This window comes from Populus alba, chromosome 13 (genome assembly GCF_005239225.2).
Source record: "Populus alba chromosome 13, ASM523922v2, whole genome shotgun sequence".
Classification (NCBI taxonomy): Eukaryota; Viridiplantae; Streptophyta; class Magnoliopsida; order Malpighiales; family Salicaceae; genus Populus; species Populus alba.
In genome coordinates, this window is record NC_133296.1 from 2,656,637 (window position 1) to 2,672,437 (window position 15,801).

A 15,801-nucleotide genomic window follows, 5' to 3' on the forward strand; every position below is an offset into this window, starting at 1 on the left:
ATAATCTTTCAACTAAGCAAGTTCCCAGGAAAGATTTGGAGGGGTCACACTGGTCTCGCTTAAAACCCAATCTCCTAGACAGAACTTCTTAAAACGTATCTATCCATCGTACTGCCTTTTTGTATATACAACCATTTGCTAGCTTTGTTGCGGCTTTCCCTTACAAGTGATCTGGGGTATCCCGGTTTTATACCTGATTTCTCAACATCTGACGAGACTACCAGTGCTTAGATTCGTCAAGATTGGTCTTCGTCAATTTTCACTCTCCACCTCAAATCATCCACATGACCGGGTGTCCAGAGTGTTCCAATTTTGCCTTCCATCAAGGCATTACATTTCCTTATTTAACAATTCAACACATGTAATTGGGCAAACATGGGCACCTTCTTCTTATTCATCTCCATCGACCACCATGATAACCTTCAGATGCCTCCTGATCGAGCAATCTCTCTTTAATAATTCACCACTTCCATTTTTGGTCTCGAATCTCAACGATCGGACCATACCATTGCATCCGAAAAGATCAAATTAGCTGGAAACAAGTCTGAAATTGTCCAAATCGCATTTCAGATGGCTAAGATTTCATCAAAACAATTCTGGCCTAATCAACGGATCATATTCAATCTCAGATCCGGTTGCACGTAGGATCAGCTACACTAGATCCTGTCCCTCAGCTAGCGGCTCGACTCCACCTCAGCTCGACTCCAATTGGCTAGGCTCAGCTCGCGGCTGATGACATGGCATGTGGGCCCTACTGTGGTGACGTCACCATTACATCATGTTGATGTCATAATGGGCCATGCTTTCTGTGCATGCTGACATCACAATTACATCATTATAATGTCATCCTTATCTGGGTCAGCGACGTGGGTCGGGTCGTCTGGTATTCGGGTCGGGTTGGCCCATCCGGCCGAAGAAGACGCGTGGCGCGTGTATGGGCGCGTGGCCAGCCACCTCGCCGGCGTGTGCAGCCATGTCCGACGTCCGATTTCAACATCGTTTTCACCAATGGCTTTGTATCGTCCTCCTCTACACAGTGGTATGGTCAAAACACCATTTTGACAACTTTGATTTTTGAGCAAAAATCAAACACCACTTCAAACCATATGCTCTGATACCAATTGTAGGGAATTCCGATCGGTGATGTACTGATAATTGCTCATAGGAGGGTAAGCACACTGACACAATATTTAACGTGGTTCGGCAACCGCCTACATCCACGGGTGAAGCCATTTGATTATATAGGGAGAGAACAAGATTTACAACAATAGAGGTGGAGGAATCATCCCCTCTTTGGCAACTCTCAACCTCACTCTATCTCTCTCTTCTTAGTGCTGCAATGGCAGCTACTACTGGCTGCCTTGGCAGCCCACTCTCTCCTACATTTCTCTCATATTTGGCTCTACTTTCACTCTCATTTTGCTCTCTAAAATCATGCCTCTTTTATAGGCATCAATGGCAGCTCCTCTTGCTCTTTTGTCAGCAATGGTGGCTGCCAAACTTACCAAACTTTGACAATGGACAATGGTTGTTGGCTGCCACCAACAACCCACCATTGTAGCCTCCTTCTTTAACTATCACATGGCAGCCATCTTCTTTGACATAGGCAGCCACATAATTGGCAATATTCAAACAATAACTATATTAATGTATCGAAATCCTGTTCACATGCTCTCTGTATTTAGTCAGCCTGAATTCTTTGCGTCCTTTTCCTCCAATAAGTAAATGAAACAATACTGGGCAAATTGTATTCGATTTTTTGTACTTTGAATTATTTTAAAAAAATATTCATGTAACAAAGATCTTGAAAACCCACAAATGATCTCGTAAGTCCTGTTAAGAACATAACCAATTTTAAAATTATTTTTCTTTTTCATAAAAAAATATTATTTGTTGTTAGCTAATTATATTTCTTTTGCTTGATTACTTTAATGGAGCTTATGGGATAAATTTATCATTTCTCTTTCTTAATTAAAAAAGAAATCAAATTTCATTTTCTAAGCATTATCTTCTTTTACTAATTGAAGGCTAAGTTAGATTTATTCAATATAAACACGAGCCATGCGAGCTTGACAGCAAGTTAGTGCTAATGTTAATTGTAAACAAATTAATTAACCTGTTTTAAAACTTTGCATAAAATTCCTCACTAACATAACAATGTTCAAACTATTTTTTTATTTTTCTTGGTGTACGAAGCAGATAACTTGTTAATAAGCTGCTTCCAAGAAACTACGTCTCACGGCTACTATCCCTCACTGCATGCTGTTACCAAGCCGGCCGTTACCACCGCATGGCATTCTCTGGCCTTATAAAAGCCAGAGAAAGGCCACGAACCAGGGGGGGACGAAGGAGATAAAAAAACAGAGGAAACAGGGGAACGGACCAGGGAAACAGGGAGGAGAGAGACAGAAAAACCAGGAGAGAGAGAGAGAGAGAGAGGGACAAACGAAAAACAGAGAACATAAACAGAGAAAAACTCTGGGGGAAGAGAAAACAAAGGAAATTCCAAGGAATTGGCGGGGGCTTTTCCAGAAGAGAAAACACTAGAGGACAGACGCAGGGGACGGAAGAATAGCAGCAACACGGGGGACAGAAGAAGACCATATAAATATATATGGATTGATTTAAAATTATTTTACTGATTTATTCATGCGCATTAAGTCATACAACAAACCTCTAACAATTGCTTCATGTAGAAAGCTTAAGAGGTAATAATATTTTTTATTTTACGCAATTAATTTTTTACCATAAAATCTTTGCTGATAGAAATAAAAACAATAATATTAAAAATTAAAAATTAAAAAAAAATTAATATATCAAATAATAAAAAGATTTTATTATTAAATATTTTCTTTTCAAGTGGTCTACTAAAATACAATAATGAAAAGATACTTGAGGGCCTCGCTGTTGTGGTCAACTGCAAGTTTAATCCTTGCGAACGTCCCGGGTTCGACCCTCTCTGTGTACCCTGTCATCCCCGCGGTGTCTTACCTGTTCACTGGGCTTGCAGGATGTTCAGTGGGCCCGGGGATTAGTTGTGGTGCACGCAAGCTGGCCCGGACACCCCGGTCATCAAAAAAAAAAAAAAAAAAAAATCCCTGGAGGAGAGAAATACTTAATATAAAACTCAATCATGTACTCTGCTCCCATCTTGGCTCCATTTTTTTTTTCCTCACTGTTGAAAGCTTCCGACAAGATATAGAGTTTATAAACTGGATTGAATATGAATAAGAGCAACTCATAAGAACAATTAAAAGTCATGCTCGGATACCATATTGGATAATAAACAAAAATTGAAAGAAGTAAGAGAAAAAAAAGAAGCCAAAAAAAATATATCTGAAGGTTAGAGAAGCTGAAAAAGAAAAAGAGAAAGAGGGTTGGAAAAGTGTACAACTCACAAATTATTTAATTCATCATCAATAATTCCCCCATAAAACAACTGACAATTAGGCCAAAGACCTACATAAATGAAACTAAAATCTAAAATAAAATAATATCTAAGTTTTATTACAAAACTGAACTAAAAATAATAAATTAAATCCAAAAACAAAAATATAAGCTAAAGTCCAATCTTTTAATAGGTTAGGCTACCCTCTATCATTGATGATCATACACGGGTGCAAATTATATCTCGGGTATGATGTTTCCAACAACTAGGGTGATGATTTAACTATATGTTTTCTAAAATAAAACTCTGTCAAATATATCAGGATTGGCTTGAATGACCTGATATAAAGTTGAAACTTTTTGAGAATATGCTGCTTTTTTTTACTGTGAAATCAATTTTAAGTTTATAGAGAACGTTTACCTTCTCAATGTATTGTAATCCAATCAATGGACAATCGAAGAAAGGAACCAGCAATTTCAAATTGCGTGAATACAACTTAGTACCCGATCAAAAATCAAGGGTAATGAGGATTGAAGTCCAAGTAATGCAAGCAGACTCTTATAGACTTCATCAACGATGTAGCACATCATGGAATAATTTGAGATGAGGATTTGATTGAATATAGTTCAGATCACAGCATAATCCCTAAAAATCCACGAAAAATAACACCTCATAACAAGAAACAAAACTCTAATTAAAAGTTAATATATTTATGTTGCCAATGTCATCAATTTTCTTTCCCACGAAGGACAGCATCCAAAAGCAGCAATTTTTTCAAAGAGGGCTTTGTGTTTCTTCGTTTGGTTTCCAATTTTTTCTCCAAACCCTAAACTACACACACATAACCCCTCAAGATTCATAGATTTGGGCCTTGTCCCCTCTCAGAAAAATAAAAAAAAAAAACATAATCAAAGTTCATCCTTTTGACATGTCAACGTCATAATTCATCTTCGACACGAAGAACAACATTTAAAAGAAGCAATTTTGGAAGAGGGTTTTGTTTCATTTTGTTTGTTTCCGGACATCTTCCCAAGAAACAACCAGAAAAACGCAATTGAAGAGGGAGAATAATAAGGAATATACCTCTCTTTGCCTGAGAAGGAGAAAACCCTTAAAAGCTCCGTGACCCCACTTACAGCCAATTTCAAAATCGGTGGGGTTTTAGTTATAGTTTGGCTCTTATTTTCATTATCTGTTGCTCCTGAGAAGAATCTAATTCCATGAATTCTCTGCCAAATTAATGCAAGTAAATTGCCTAAAAAGAAGAGAGAAATTCAACTTGAAAATTGAAACTTCGACAAAATGAATAACTTGAAGGGTGGGTCCCTTTCTTTGTTACCTTAAAAGTCATCAAGGTCGTTGGATTCAGAGAGCATATTCCCGCCATTTTGTAACAGACATGGAATGGAATCAGTTAGTCACTCCATGTAGGTGTCATTTTTCTAGTACTGGTAGCCACTAATGATATGCTTCGTCAAGTATTTTTGCTTAGCTTAGCTTTCGGGTATTTAAAGGAAGAATATATCCTTTTTAAGTTTTTGATAAATAAATGAATCAATTAATCGACACAAAGAAAAGAAAGGAAAAGAAAAGTGACAGTGGAGTGGATAATGGGCCATTTTTATAGGGCTCAGGCATGAACTGGGCCTGCACCTTGTGACAGATTTTTCTACACGGTCGCTTGCTCGCACCTTGTGACAGATTTTTCTACACGGTCGTTTGCTCCATGTGAAAGACTTTATTACCTGTCTAAGCTATATATTGACTTCGTCTTTTTTCTTCATCCTTCTTCAACGTTACGATTTTTCTAATTTTTTCTGTTTTTTTTTTTTAATTTATCATTCGGTTTATTTTGAGCCGATATTCAACATTTGCTATCTTATACTAACTACTGAATTTCCAAGTACTTCATTAATTAGTTGGTGAAGCTTTAATAGGGAGTCAAATTTGGACAACTCAAATTTGAAACGATGACCCACAATATTCTTTGGAAAGGTAGAACAAAGATTATTTAGAAATTTCAGAATGAAAGATTCCTCTACCTTGCAATTCCAATTAATTCAGAGAGCCCGCGTTTAATTAAGCATTATTTCTTCACCGATTCAATTAAAGGAGAGAAAACTGATGCAGGAGATTTTAAAAAACAAAATATTTTTTTCTTAATTATTTTTATTTTTTTTATTTAGTTTAGAAATGAGCTACGGATTTTGAACAAATGAGCCAACAATTAAGCATCTTTAGAAATTACAGGACTTGGAAATGAGTCTTCCTAAGATTTAGAAATTACAGGTCACTGTTGTTGACGTATATATGTCAAATTCTGTAAAATAAGAACAAAGATGAATACGAAATTTCACAATTAAAAATTCCAATAAACATTCCATTTTTTTTTTTCTATAAATACCTATCATTGGAGTCTAGAATCTTCATCTGCCGTAGGAAACCATATCCCTTAGACATGATGTCCTTACTACAGAAACCATTCTCAAAGTTTCTCCAAGTCCTTTTTTTTCTCCTTCTAATGTGCATTCCTTCTTTCTTTGCCTTTCCTACTAATTCCTCTGCAACTTCATTTGGTGCTGCCAGATATGTAGCTGCTGATGGTAATAGAGAAGCGGAGGCTCTCCTAAAATGGAAAGCAAGTCTTGATGACAACCACAACCAATCTGTCCTGTCTTCTTGGGTTGGCAGCAGCCCTTGCAAGTGGCTTGGAGTCACTTGTGACAATTCTGGAAGTGTCGCGGATTTCAGCCTTCCAAATTTTGGTCTGAGAGGTACGCTTCATAGTTTCAACTTCTCATCCTTCCCCAATCTTCTCGCTCTCAATCTCTCGAGCAATTCACTCTACGGAACTATTCCATCCCACATTAGTAACCTGACCAAAATCACCAATTTAGACTTGAGTGATAATCATTTCACAGGAAATATTCCACATGAGATAGGATTGTTAACAAGTCTTAACTTTCTCTACCTTCATAAAAATAATATCATCGGTTTGATCCCAGTCTCTATTGAAACCCTGAAACACCTATCCATTCTCTGTCTAAGGGGTAACAACCTCTTTGGCTTGATACCTCCAGAAATTGGATTATTACAGTCTCTCAGTTCCCTTGACTTGTCAAGCAATGATTTAACTGGTAGGATCCCTTCTTCAATTGGAAATCTGAGAAACTTATCAATTCTTTCTCTTAGGGATAACAAACTCTCTGGTTCCATCCCTTCTTCTATTGAAAATCTAAGAAACTTATCTACTCTCAAACTCTCGAGAAACAAACTTTCTAGTTCCATTCCTTTTTCTTTTGGGAATATGAGTAAGCTCATTGACTTGTATCTTAGTAAGAATAATCTCACCGGTTTGATCCCAGTTTCTATTGGAACTCTGAAACACCTATCTGTTCTTTATCTAGGATGTAATAAATTTTCTGGATCTATTCCTCGGGAAATAGGACAACTTGAATCCCTTGTTGAATTAAGTTTATTCAATAATAATCTCAATGGTTCTCTACCCCCCGAGATGAATAATCTCACACATTTGATGGCTTTGCACTTGTCTTCAAACAATTTCACTGGCCATTTACCACGAGACTTGTGCGTTGGTGGGTTGCTTGTAAATTTTACAGCCCACTCCAATCATTTTTCTGGTCCAATCCCTAAAAGCTTGCGAAATTGCACTAGTCTATTTAGATTAAGGCTTGACCGAAACCAATTGACAGGGAATATTTCTGAAGATTTTGGCCTCTACCCACACTTAAACTATGTGGACCTAAGTCACAATGATTTGTCTGGAGAGCTTACGTGGAAATGGGAAAGTTTTCACAACTTGACGAGCCTAAAATTGTCAAACAATAATATCACCGGTGAGATACCATCAGAGCTTGGAAAGGCCACTAGACTACAACTGATTGATCTCTCATCAAATCTCCTAAAGGGGACAATTCCAAAAGAATTGGGGCAGTTGAAAGCGTTGTTCAACCTTACTCTTCATAACAACCATCTTTTTGGTGTCATTCCCTTTGAAATCCAAATGCTATCTCAACTTCAATTCCTTAATTTAGCTTCGAATAATCTTGGTGGATCAATCCCAAAACAACTGGGAGAGTGCTCAAATTTAGTACATTTGAACTTGAGTCATAATAAGTTCATAGGGAGCATCCCATCTGAGATAGGCTTCCTGCATTTTCTTGGAAATCTAGATCTCAGTGGGAATGTTCTGGCAGGAGAGATACCATCACAAATTGGGCAATTGAAACAGTTAGAAACGATGAACCTGTCTCATAACAAACTTTCAGGTTCGATTCCAACTGCTTTTGTAGATTTGGTGAGCTTGACAACTGTAGACATCTCCTACAATGAACTAGAGGGCCCTATCCCCAAAATCAAAGGCTTCAATGAAGCTCCATTTGAAGCTTTTATGAATAATAGTGGTCTCTGTGGAAATGTCAGTGGTCTAAAGCCTTGTATACTTCTTACAAGCAGGAGAAAGAGCAACAAAATTGTCATTTTAATTCTTTTTTCTCTCCCGGGCAGTCTACTTCTACTACTTACCATGGTTGGATGTTTATACTTTCGCCACCAAACAAGTAGAGAAAGAATCTCCTTTTTAGGAGAGCGACAAAGTCCACTTAGTTTTGCAGTATGGGGCTATGAAGAGGAGATCCTACATGAAACTATCATCCAGGCCACTAATAATTTCAACTCCAATAACTGCATTGGGAAAGGGGGATATGGAATTGTTTATCGAGCTATGTTGCCAACAGGTCAAGTGGTTGCTGTGAAGAAACTTCACCCATCAAGAGATGGCGAGCTTATGAATTTCATAACTTTTAGAAATGAGATTCGCATGTTAATAGATATTCGACATCGAAATATTGTGAAGTTATATGGATTTTGTACATTAATAGAGCACTCTTTTTTAGTTTACGAGTTCATAGAAAGGGGAAGTTTGAAGATGAATTTATCTAGCGATGAACAGGCGATGGACTTGGATTGGAATAGAAGGCTTAATGTTGTGAAAGGAGTGGCCAATGCATTATCCTATTTGCACCATGATTGCTCGCCTCCAATCATTCATCGGGACATTTCCAGCAGCAATGTTCTTCTAGATTTGGAATACGAGGCTCATGTTTCAGATTTTGGGACAGCTCGGCTCTTGATGCCTGACTCGACCAACTGGACCTCATTTGCTGGCACCTTCGGATACACAGCTCCAGGTACATACTTGATTTCATTCTTAACAAACACACACACACACATATAAGCAGAACAATACAACCAGCACTGTGAAAATGGAGGGTTGCTTTTGGATGCTTTAAAGGTTATGTATAATAAATTGTCATATTAGCAGTACGATATAGCCAGTACTATGAAAAAATGACCAGAATCTTTGCAGAGCTAGCTTACACAATGAGAGTGAACGAGAAGTGCGATGTCTACAGCTTTGGAGTGATCACAATGGAAGTAATAATGGGAATGCATCCGGGTGATCTCATCTCATCTCTTTCTGCATCTGATTTTTCCTCCTCATCGTTCTCTCAAATCAACCAGCATTCATTGTTGAAGGAAGTGATAGACCAACGTATCCCACTTCCTGAAAATCGAGTTGCAGAAGGTGTGGTCTCCATTATCAAAATAGCATTTGCATGCTTGCTTGCCAATCCCCAATCTAGGCCAACCATGCGACAAGTAGCTTCGAAGCTCATAGCTCGATGGCCTCCGCTGCCAAAGTCATTCTCCGCAATAACATTGGAAGATCTGATGCCTCAAACAACTATGACAGGCTGAGAATTTTCCAAAAGATTTTCTATAATTATGTAGCATGTGATTGTTTCTACTTATGTTACTTTCAATTTTCGTAGCTTTGTTTGTAATATATTATTTATCTGCTTTGTATTTTGTTTCTTCAACGATTAATATGTTTTAGTACAGTATTATTATCAATCAAAGTGAATAAAGGCTCTCTGCTATAATGAGGACACCTGGGTTTCAAGATTATGTTTCATCCCTTCTAATAAAGGAAATCTTCAATTCAATATTGAGCTTAAATGAATAACACAAAGTATAATTTGTAGACTATATTAGAACTATAAATTAGCAAGAGCAAATTGTAAGACAGCAACTCTTGTTATCGTAGACACCTATGTGTTTGTCTACACGGTTTCCCCAAAGGATATAACCTTTCATCTTCCATTCTCTCATCCCCTGTATGGTGGTGATGGTAGGAGTGATTTTGGCAGCACTGATTAATCAGAATCAATAGAGAAAACAAGTCCAGATATAATCTCCTACTACAACCTAAGATGTTCTAAAACATGAGCACTAGCATGAGAGGCTGCTAGAAGGAGATATACCAAGAATTGCTGCACATCCTATGCATCTGCACTTAAACTATGAATCCACACTGATCATGCTACAAAAACTTAAACTATCAACTACAGAGTTCTCCACACTGAACTCTTGAAGAATCCTCTGTGCAGCTTAGATTACAGGACTCCAATAGCAAACTGTCAAAATGCATTTGCCTAAAAAAAAAGAGAGTGAGCAAGTGATTCGGCTTAAGGGAGTGAAACCAAGGGGGTATATTCTTGCTACAAAACCCTCAGCTAACAAAATTTCCTTAGAAGTAAGCACTGAAACACTTGTGGCAAAATATGAACTTTCAAAGTAGTGTGTTGAGTTTGGGCAATTGATCAAAGAACTTGACATTCTATACAGGCAAGAGAAGATATTAAATAAAAACAGCTTTATCCAGCCAGTTCTCAATCACTACACCAAAATTCCCAAACTATGTTGTTTGGACTATAAGCTGGGGTGATGATTTAACTATATGTTTCCAAAAACATATAGTTCTCACTGTCAATACATCAGGATTGGCTCGAATGACCTGATATAAAGTTGAGACTTTATGTGAATATGCAGTTTTTATTTACTGTGAAATCAATTTTAAGTTTATAGAGAACGTTTACCTTTTCAATGGCTTGTAATCCAATTGATGGACAATTGAAGAAAGGAACCAGAAATTTCAAATTGCGTGAATACAACTTAGTACCTGATCAAAAAGCAAGGGGAATGAAGATTGAATTCCAAGTAATGCAAGCAGACTCTTATAGACTTCATCAACGATGTAGCACATCATGGAACAATTCGAGACGAGAATTTGATTGAATATAGTTTCCTCCTCAGTATCTGATGAGTTAGCATAAATGAAACTGCTGAAGATGTATAATCACATAAAAGATCAAAGGTTTTTACCTTGGAATTTAATAGTTGGATCTTCAAAGATACAATCTTCATCATAAATCGCTGACGTGAAAACCCCTGCTTTTAAGTAATTATCTGGATCTTCAATTGAGAGTAGGGTTGAGATTTTCATGGAATCATATCCAACGCAATCCCAAAACTTATGCTTGAGAATAAAATGCAAACAAAACTGAGGTTTTGTTTTTTCTTTTCTATTTCATTTTTGATGAATAAGGTGCAATTTTCTAGTTCAAGCCATAACTAGACAAGGCTACAAAGGAAGTGGCGGTAACCGTAAACAGGAAAGAAGAGTAATATCCAAAAACAAAAAGTCTACAGCCCACAAACAAGAGAGAAGGTCATTCAGCAGCAAGAAAATGGTCTGTGGCAAGATCTAAATAGACATACTGTCAAGAACATTGCCAAGAAACACAATACTGATGCCAAAAAACTGACAACCCCGTAGAGCAGCCCCCTTACATAGAAACCAACAGCCCTCAAGAAACCTTATTCCATAGAAATTAGCCCAATAGCACACAACCAGCAGTTATCATCAAATTAGCAATCAGATAGGTAAAGGAAGGGACACAAAGGGCACAACATAGCTGATTTTTGTGCTTAAAAAAAATGCAGGGAGATGAAGTCCCTCAAGTCAAACCAACAAATCCAAAATCAGTAACACCAGCACACTATAGACAGGAAGGAAATGGTTCAAAGGATGATGAATGCAGAGATGAACAACACCTAATTCGGATTTCAAAAATAAAAAAATCAAGATAACTTAAGTTCAATCATTAAAGTAAAAACAAGAGTCGACTTAGCTGCAAGAAAAGGCCATAACCCAATTATTATCTTGGTTCCTAAAATGCGAACTTCACTCAACTGAGAGGGGAAATCAAGAAAGCAACCAAACAATCAGTATAAAATTCAATGAGCAGATAAATACCTGTGACGAAATAAGCATTCTCATAATCAGACTTGAGGATCATTATAACGTCATCAATACCAGAAACAGTTATCTCATCTCTATCTTTATTGTTCACTTTCTCTAATCTACAGAACCAAAAGGAGAAAATAAAAAATTAATTAACAATCAAAACCTGAAAATTCAAACACACACACACACACAACATAATCCCTAAAAATCCACGAAAATTACACCTCATAACAAGAAACAAAACTCTAATTTGTTTCATTTTGTTTGTTTCCGGACATCTTCCCAAGAAACACACTGAAAACGCAATTGAAGAAGGAGAATAATAAGGAAGATACCTCTGTTTGCCTGAGAAGCAGAAAACCCTTAAAAGCTCCGTGACCCCACTTACAGCCAATTTCAAAATCGGTGGGGTTTTAGTTCTAGTTTGGCTTTTATTTTCATTATCTGTTGCTCCTGAGAGGAATCTAATTCCATGAATTCTCTGCCAAATTAATGCAAGTAAATTGCCTAGAAAGAAGAGAGAAATTCAACTTGAAAATTGAAACTTCGACAAAATGAATAACTTGAAGGGTGGGTCCCTTTCTTTGTTACCTTAAAAGTCATCAAGGTTGTTGGATTCAGAGAGCATATTCCCGCCATTTTTGTAACAGACATGGAATGGAATCAGTTATCAGTCCATGTATGTGGCATTTCTCGAGTACTGGTAGCCACTAATGATCTGCCCCGTAAGGATGTTTGCTTTGCTTTTCTTTTAGGCAGTGTTTGGCCTCGTAAGGATATTTGCTTAGCTTTTCTTTCCATTAGTAAAAATTATTTTTTATATTAGTATATTAAAATAATTTTAAAAATATAAAAAACAATATTTTCAACCAAAAATATTTTTAAAAAATCATAAAATATGATTTCAACTATAACAACAAACATTTCTTCACTCTAAATTTTTCTTGTGTTATTTTTGAATGATTTTAAATACTATATTCAAAATATATTGTTTAAGACATTACTTTGAAATGTGTTCTTTCAAGAATCGTATTTAAAAACAAATCTCCTACATCCAATCTATGTATTTCTCGTTTTTTTTTAAGATTCTTTAAAGAAAAATAAAAATTACTAAAATAAAAAGATAAAATAACTGAATCAAGATATTCTAAAAGGAAAAATATAATTTTTTTTTCTTAAGTTTTTTGGTATATAAATGAGCGACAAAAAAAGAAGACAAGGGAGTTGCAAAATAAGCTATTTTGAAAGGCCGCGTTCTGTCATAAGAGATTGGGCTGTGTGCGGCCCTAGCTAAGGCTTGAATTGGGCCTGCTCCATGAGCATAGATTTTTACACCCAGGTCGTTTGCTTGCATTTAGAAAGACTTTAGAATTGCTGGAAACCGAGACAAAGATTTGTCTGTTGTATAATATTTTTTAAAAATAGTTTTTAGTTGAAATTATATTAAAATATATATATTTAAAATTTTTCATATTAATATATTAAAATCATTGAAAAATACTAAAAATAAATTAATTTTAAACTTGATGTAAATTAATCTAAAATTACTTTGAATAAGGGAGTTTTTTTCAATAATTATTTTATTTAATGGATAATAAATGATTTTATATATATATTATTAAATTCTACTCAAAATTCTATTGCGAGATATATAAAAAGAGAACAATTCATGTTCAGTGAAAGCATTTAACGCAAAAAAAAAAAAAAAAGGATACAACAAAATTTTCTATAACGTTGAAAAGGCAAACAATCTCTCCTAACTTGAAAGAACATTAACGGGAATGAAAAAAATAATTCATCAAAACAGTGCACGCATTTCAAGAGAAGGAAGTAGGAAAAGCAAAGGAATCAAAATCTTACAAATAAATCAAATTAGCATATATCAAATCCAAAAAAAAAATAAAATGAATTTTCATATTCTTTTGAAAGAATATTTTAAATAGAAATTATATATAGTTATATATTTTAATAAAATAATATATTTATACACGTGTGCTTGTTTAATTTTATTTGCTTAAAATTATGTCTACAAACCCATTACAATGAGACTATTTTCAAAAAATACTTTATTTTTTTATTAGACATGTAACTCATTACAATGAGATCATTCTGAAAAATCCTTATATTTTCCAACTTAGATAGATAACTCATTACAATGAGACCATTCTGAAAAATCATCGTATTTTTCCACCTAGAAAGGTACCAATTACAATGAGATCACTTTTGAAAAATCCTTATATTTTCTATCATCGCTAAGTTGCTTGGAATAATGAGATCATTTTCAAAAAAAAAAATTTGGATACTTTTCCTCGACAAGATAGGTTGCTTTTAAAATGACTAATTTTTTTAATTTCAATATTTCTCTGTGAAAGTTGTTTGTTAATCTATTGTTGTCGAAGTTTTCAAGACTCTTAAAGAAGCAAAAGTTCTTTTTGTGTCCATTTTTATTCATAAATTTACTATGCAAAGATAAAAAACAAAAAATTTTCAATGTCTTTGCATTGTAAATATTATAAAGATATGACAATTATCATAACTTAAATTTTGACTTATTTTATTTTATTTTATTGAAAAAAACAAAAAAAAATGAAATGAAAAAAATGAGGAATAAATTGAAATTTGAGCCAAGACAACATAAATTGGAAGTTTGGGGACTTAATTGAACTTGGAATTGTTTAATTAATGAAATCAGGGACCCAATTGTTAAAATGTCAAAAGTTCAGGGCCAAGTTGAAAAATAACCATTTCCAAGGATACAACGACGCCGTTTTGAACCACTGTGCATCACCTTCTCTAGACCAGGGAACGATTCAACAGAAACCAAAACCGTTTAGGACCACGTCTCCCATGAACATCTCCTCGGCTGGTCATTATCTTCCAGAGGCCACGTTGAACAGTCCTGCAACTTCCCCTGTTTCGTCTCAAAGAAACAGAGGCGTTCGTGCCTCACGATCGTGAGGCACGAACACATGAACAGAGGCCATCCTCTAGCTTTATAAAAGCCAGAGAAGGCCACAAAATGGGGAGGAACAAGGAACGAAGAACGACGAAAAAACAGGACCAGCAAAAGGGGAGAAACCCAGAAACAGGAGAACGAAGACACTGGAAACACATACAGGGGAGCCGAGAACCAGCAAGAAAAAACCCAGAACAATTCACGAAGAACAGGGGGACGAACGAAGAAGAAAAAAAGCAAACAGGGAAGACGGACACAAACAGGGGCAGAGAGGCAAACAGAGGGAGGAGAAGAGAACCAACAATTCGCGAACATAGACAGAGCGTAAAAATTAGGAAAAAACAGAGGGGAGAAGGTGTCCGCTCGAACTAGCCATTCCATAATCTCATTTCTGCAGTTTTCGCCTTCAGGTTAGCTTCTTCTCCCACTCTTCAAATTCCTTACTGTTCAGGGTGAATTTTAATTCACCGGTCTTGTTGATGCACGCGTGAGTTGATTCAAGCGTGCTTCTTGTGGCAAGGCGGGTCATTGGCTTGGGCCATGATTGGGTTAGGTAGGATGGGTCAAACACAGCCTAAAAAGACTGAGATCAGGCCGGGCTGGTCCTCAAGCACAGCCAACCCAATATGTTTTGGGCTGAGAGTGTATTTGGCAAAACCTCTTTTTATTTTGATATTCAGTCAAACATATCATTTCAAATATTAGAAAATTATAAAAGGAGCCTTTTGAATTTATTTATAGGTCATTCGGTAATTCACTGTATAATTGATCTATGAATTTTTAATGTGAAATACAAATTCGGTGTATGATATATTTTTTTTTCTTAAAAAATGCATGCATTGATTTAAATTTATTTTATTGTTTATTCACTAACGTCTAAGTCAGAAATACTATATGTTTTTTTTTACTACGTAATATTTATCAACGTTATAGTTAGAAGTATTCATAGTTGAATATTCACTGATATCAGAGTCATGAATATTACAAGTAAACCATCGTAGCATAAACCAATAAAATTTTTGTAATTTAAGACAAAACCAGCAATGCAGTCTGTCTCAAGCAAGATGTTTAGGGGGTGATAAAATCTTTCTTTTTATATAACCAGTCATGTATCATAGAATTTTTGTTAATAATTAGGATTCCTAGTAATTATAATAGTAGATGATGACTTCTAAAACAAAATCTTTTCCCATCAAAAAAAAAATTCAAAAACATACTTTTTTTATTTTTATTAATTATTTTAATATCATTGCAATGCCGGACACGACAGTGCAAGAGACCACA

General features: G+C 35.7%; 2 protein-coding genes across 8 annotated transcripts; one reads left to right on the forward strand and one right to left on the reverse strand.

Moving 5' to 3' along the window:
• Positions 1-5,796: 5,796 nt before the first annotated feature.
• Positions 5,797-9,169, forward strand: LOC118053215 (uncharacterized). Its single transcript, XM_035064391.2, has 2 exons — positions 5,797-8,598; positions 8,778-9,169. Exons 1-2 carry the CDS (start codon positions 5,847-5,849, stop codon positions 9,167-9,169), a joined length of 3,144 nt encoding a protein of 1,047 aa, XP_034920282.1. The 5' UTR covers positions 5,797-5,846.
• Positions 9,170-10,023: 854 nt separating this feature from the next.
• Positions 10,024-12,326, reverse strand: LOC118053217 (uncharacterized). 7 transcript variants are annotated; one of them, XM_035064399.2, is made up of 6 exons: positions 12,153-12,326; positions 11,897-12,042; positions 11,571-11,677; positions 10,637-10,702; positions 10,351-10,433; positions 10,024-10,268 (listed from the first exon to the last, which is right to left on the reverse strand). In XM_035064399.2, the coding sequence occupies exons 1-6, from the start codon at positions 12,213-12,215 to the stop codon at positions 10,170-10,172; spliced, it is 564 nt and encodes a 187-aa protein (XP_034920290.1). In that variant the 5' UTR covers positions 12,216-12,326; the 3' UTR covers positions 10,024-10,169. The 7 variants fall into 7 exon arrangements, 6 of the variants coding, with proteins under 6 accessions (XP_034920290.1, XP_034920286.1, XP_073259957.1 ...); XM_035064395.2 differs by lacking the exon at positions 10,351-10,433 and adding an exon at positions 10,434-10,570; XM_073403856.1 differs by having other exon boundaries at positions 10,637-10,720.
• Positions 12,327-15,801: the final 3,475 nt, after the last annotated feature.

Bases quoted from the DNA above. Each gene is read 5' to 3' on its own strand.
- LOC118053215 (XM_035064391.2), top strand. From the start codon at position 5,847: ATGATGTCCTTACTACAGAAACCATTCTCAAAGTTTCTCCAAGTCCTT. The intron at 8,599-8,777 runs GTACATACTTGA...GAATCTTTGCAG, and splicing joins CTTCGGATACACAGCTCCAG to AGCTAGCTTACACAATGAGA.
- LOC118053217 (XM_035064393.2), bottom strand. From the start codon at position 12,215: ATGTCTGTTACAAAAATGGCGGGAATATGCTCTCTGAATCCAACAACC. The intron at 11,678-11,896 runs GTATCTTCCTTA...TTGGTTCTGTAG, and splicing joins TGCTTCTCAGGCAAACAGAG to ATTAGAGAAAGTGAACAATA. The intron at 10,269-10,433 runs GTACTAAGTTGT...ACTTTATATCAG, and splicing joins TCCCCTTGCTTTTTGATCAG to GTCATTCGAGCCAATCCTGA.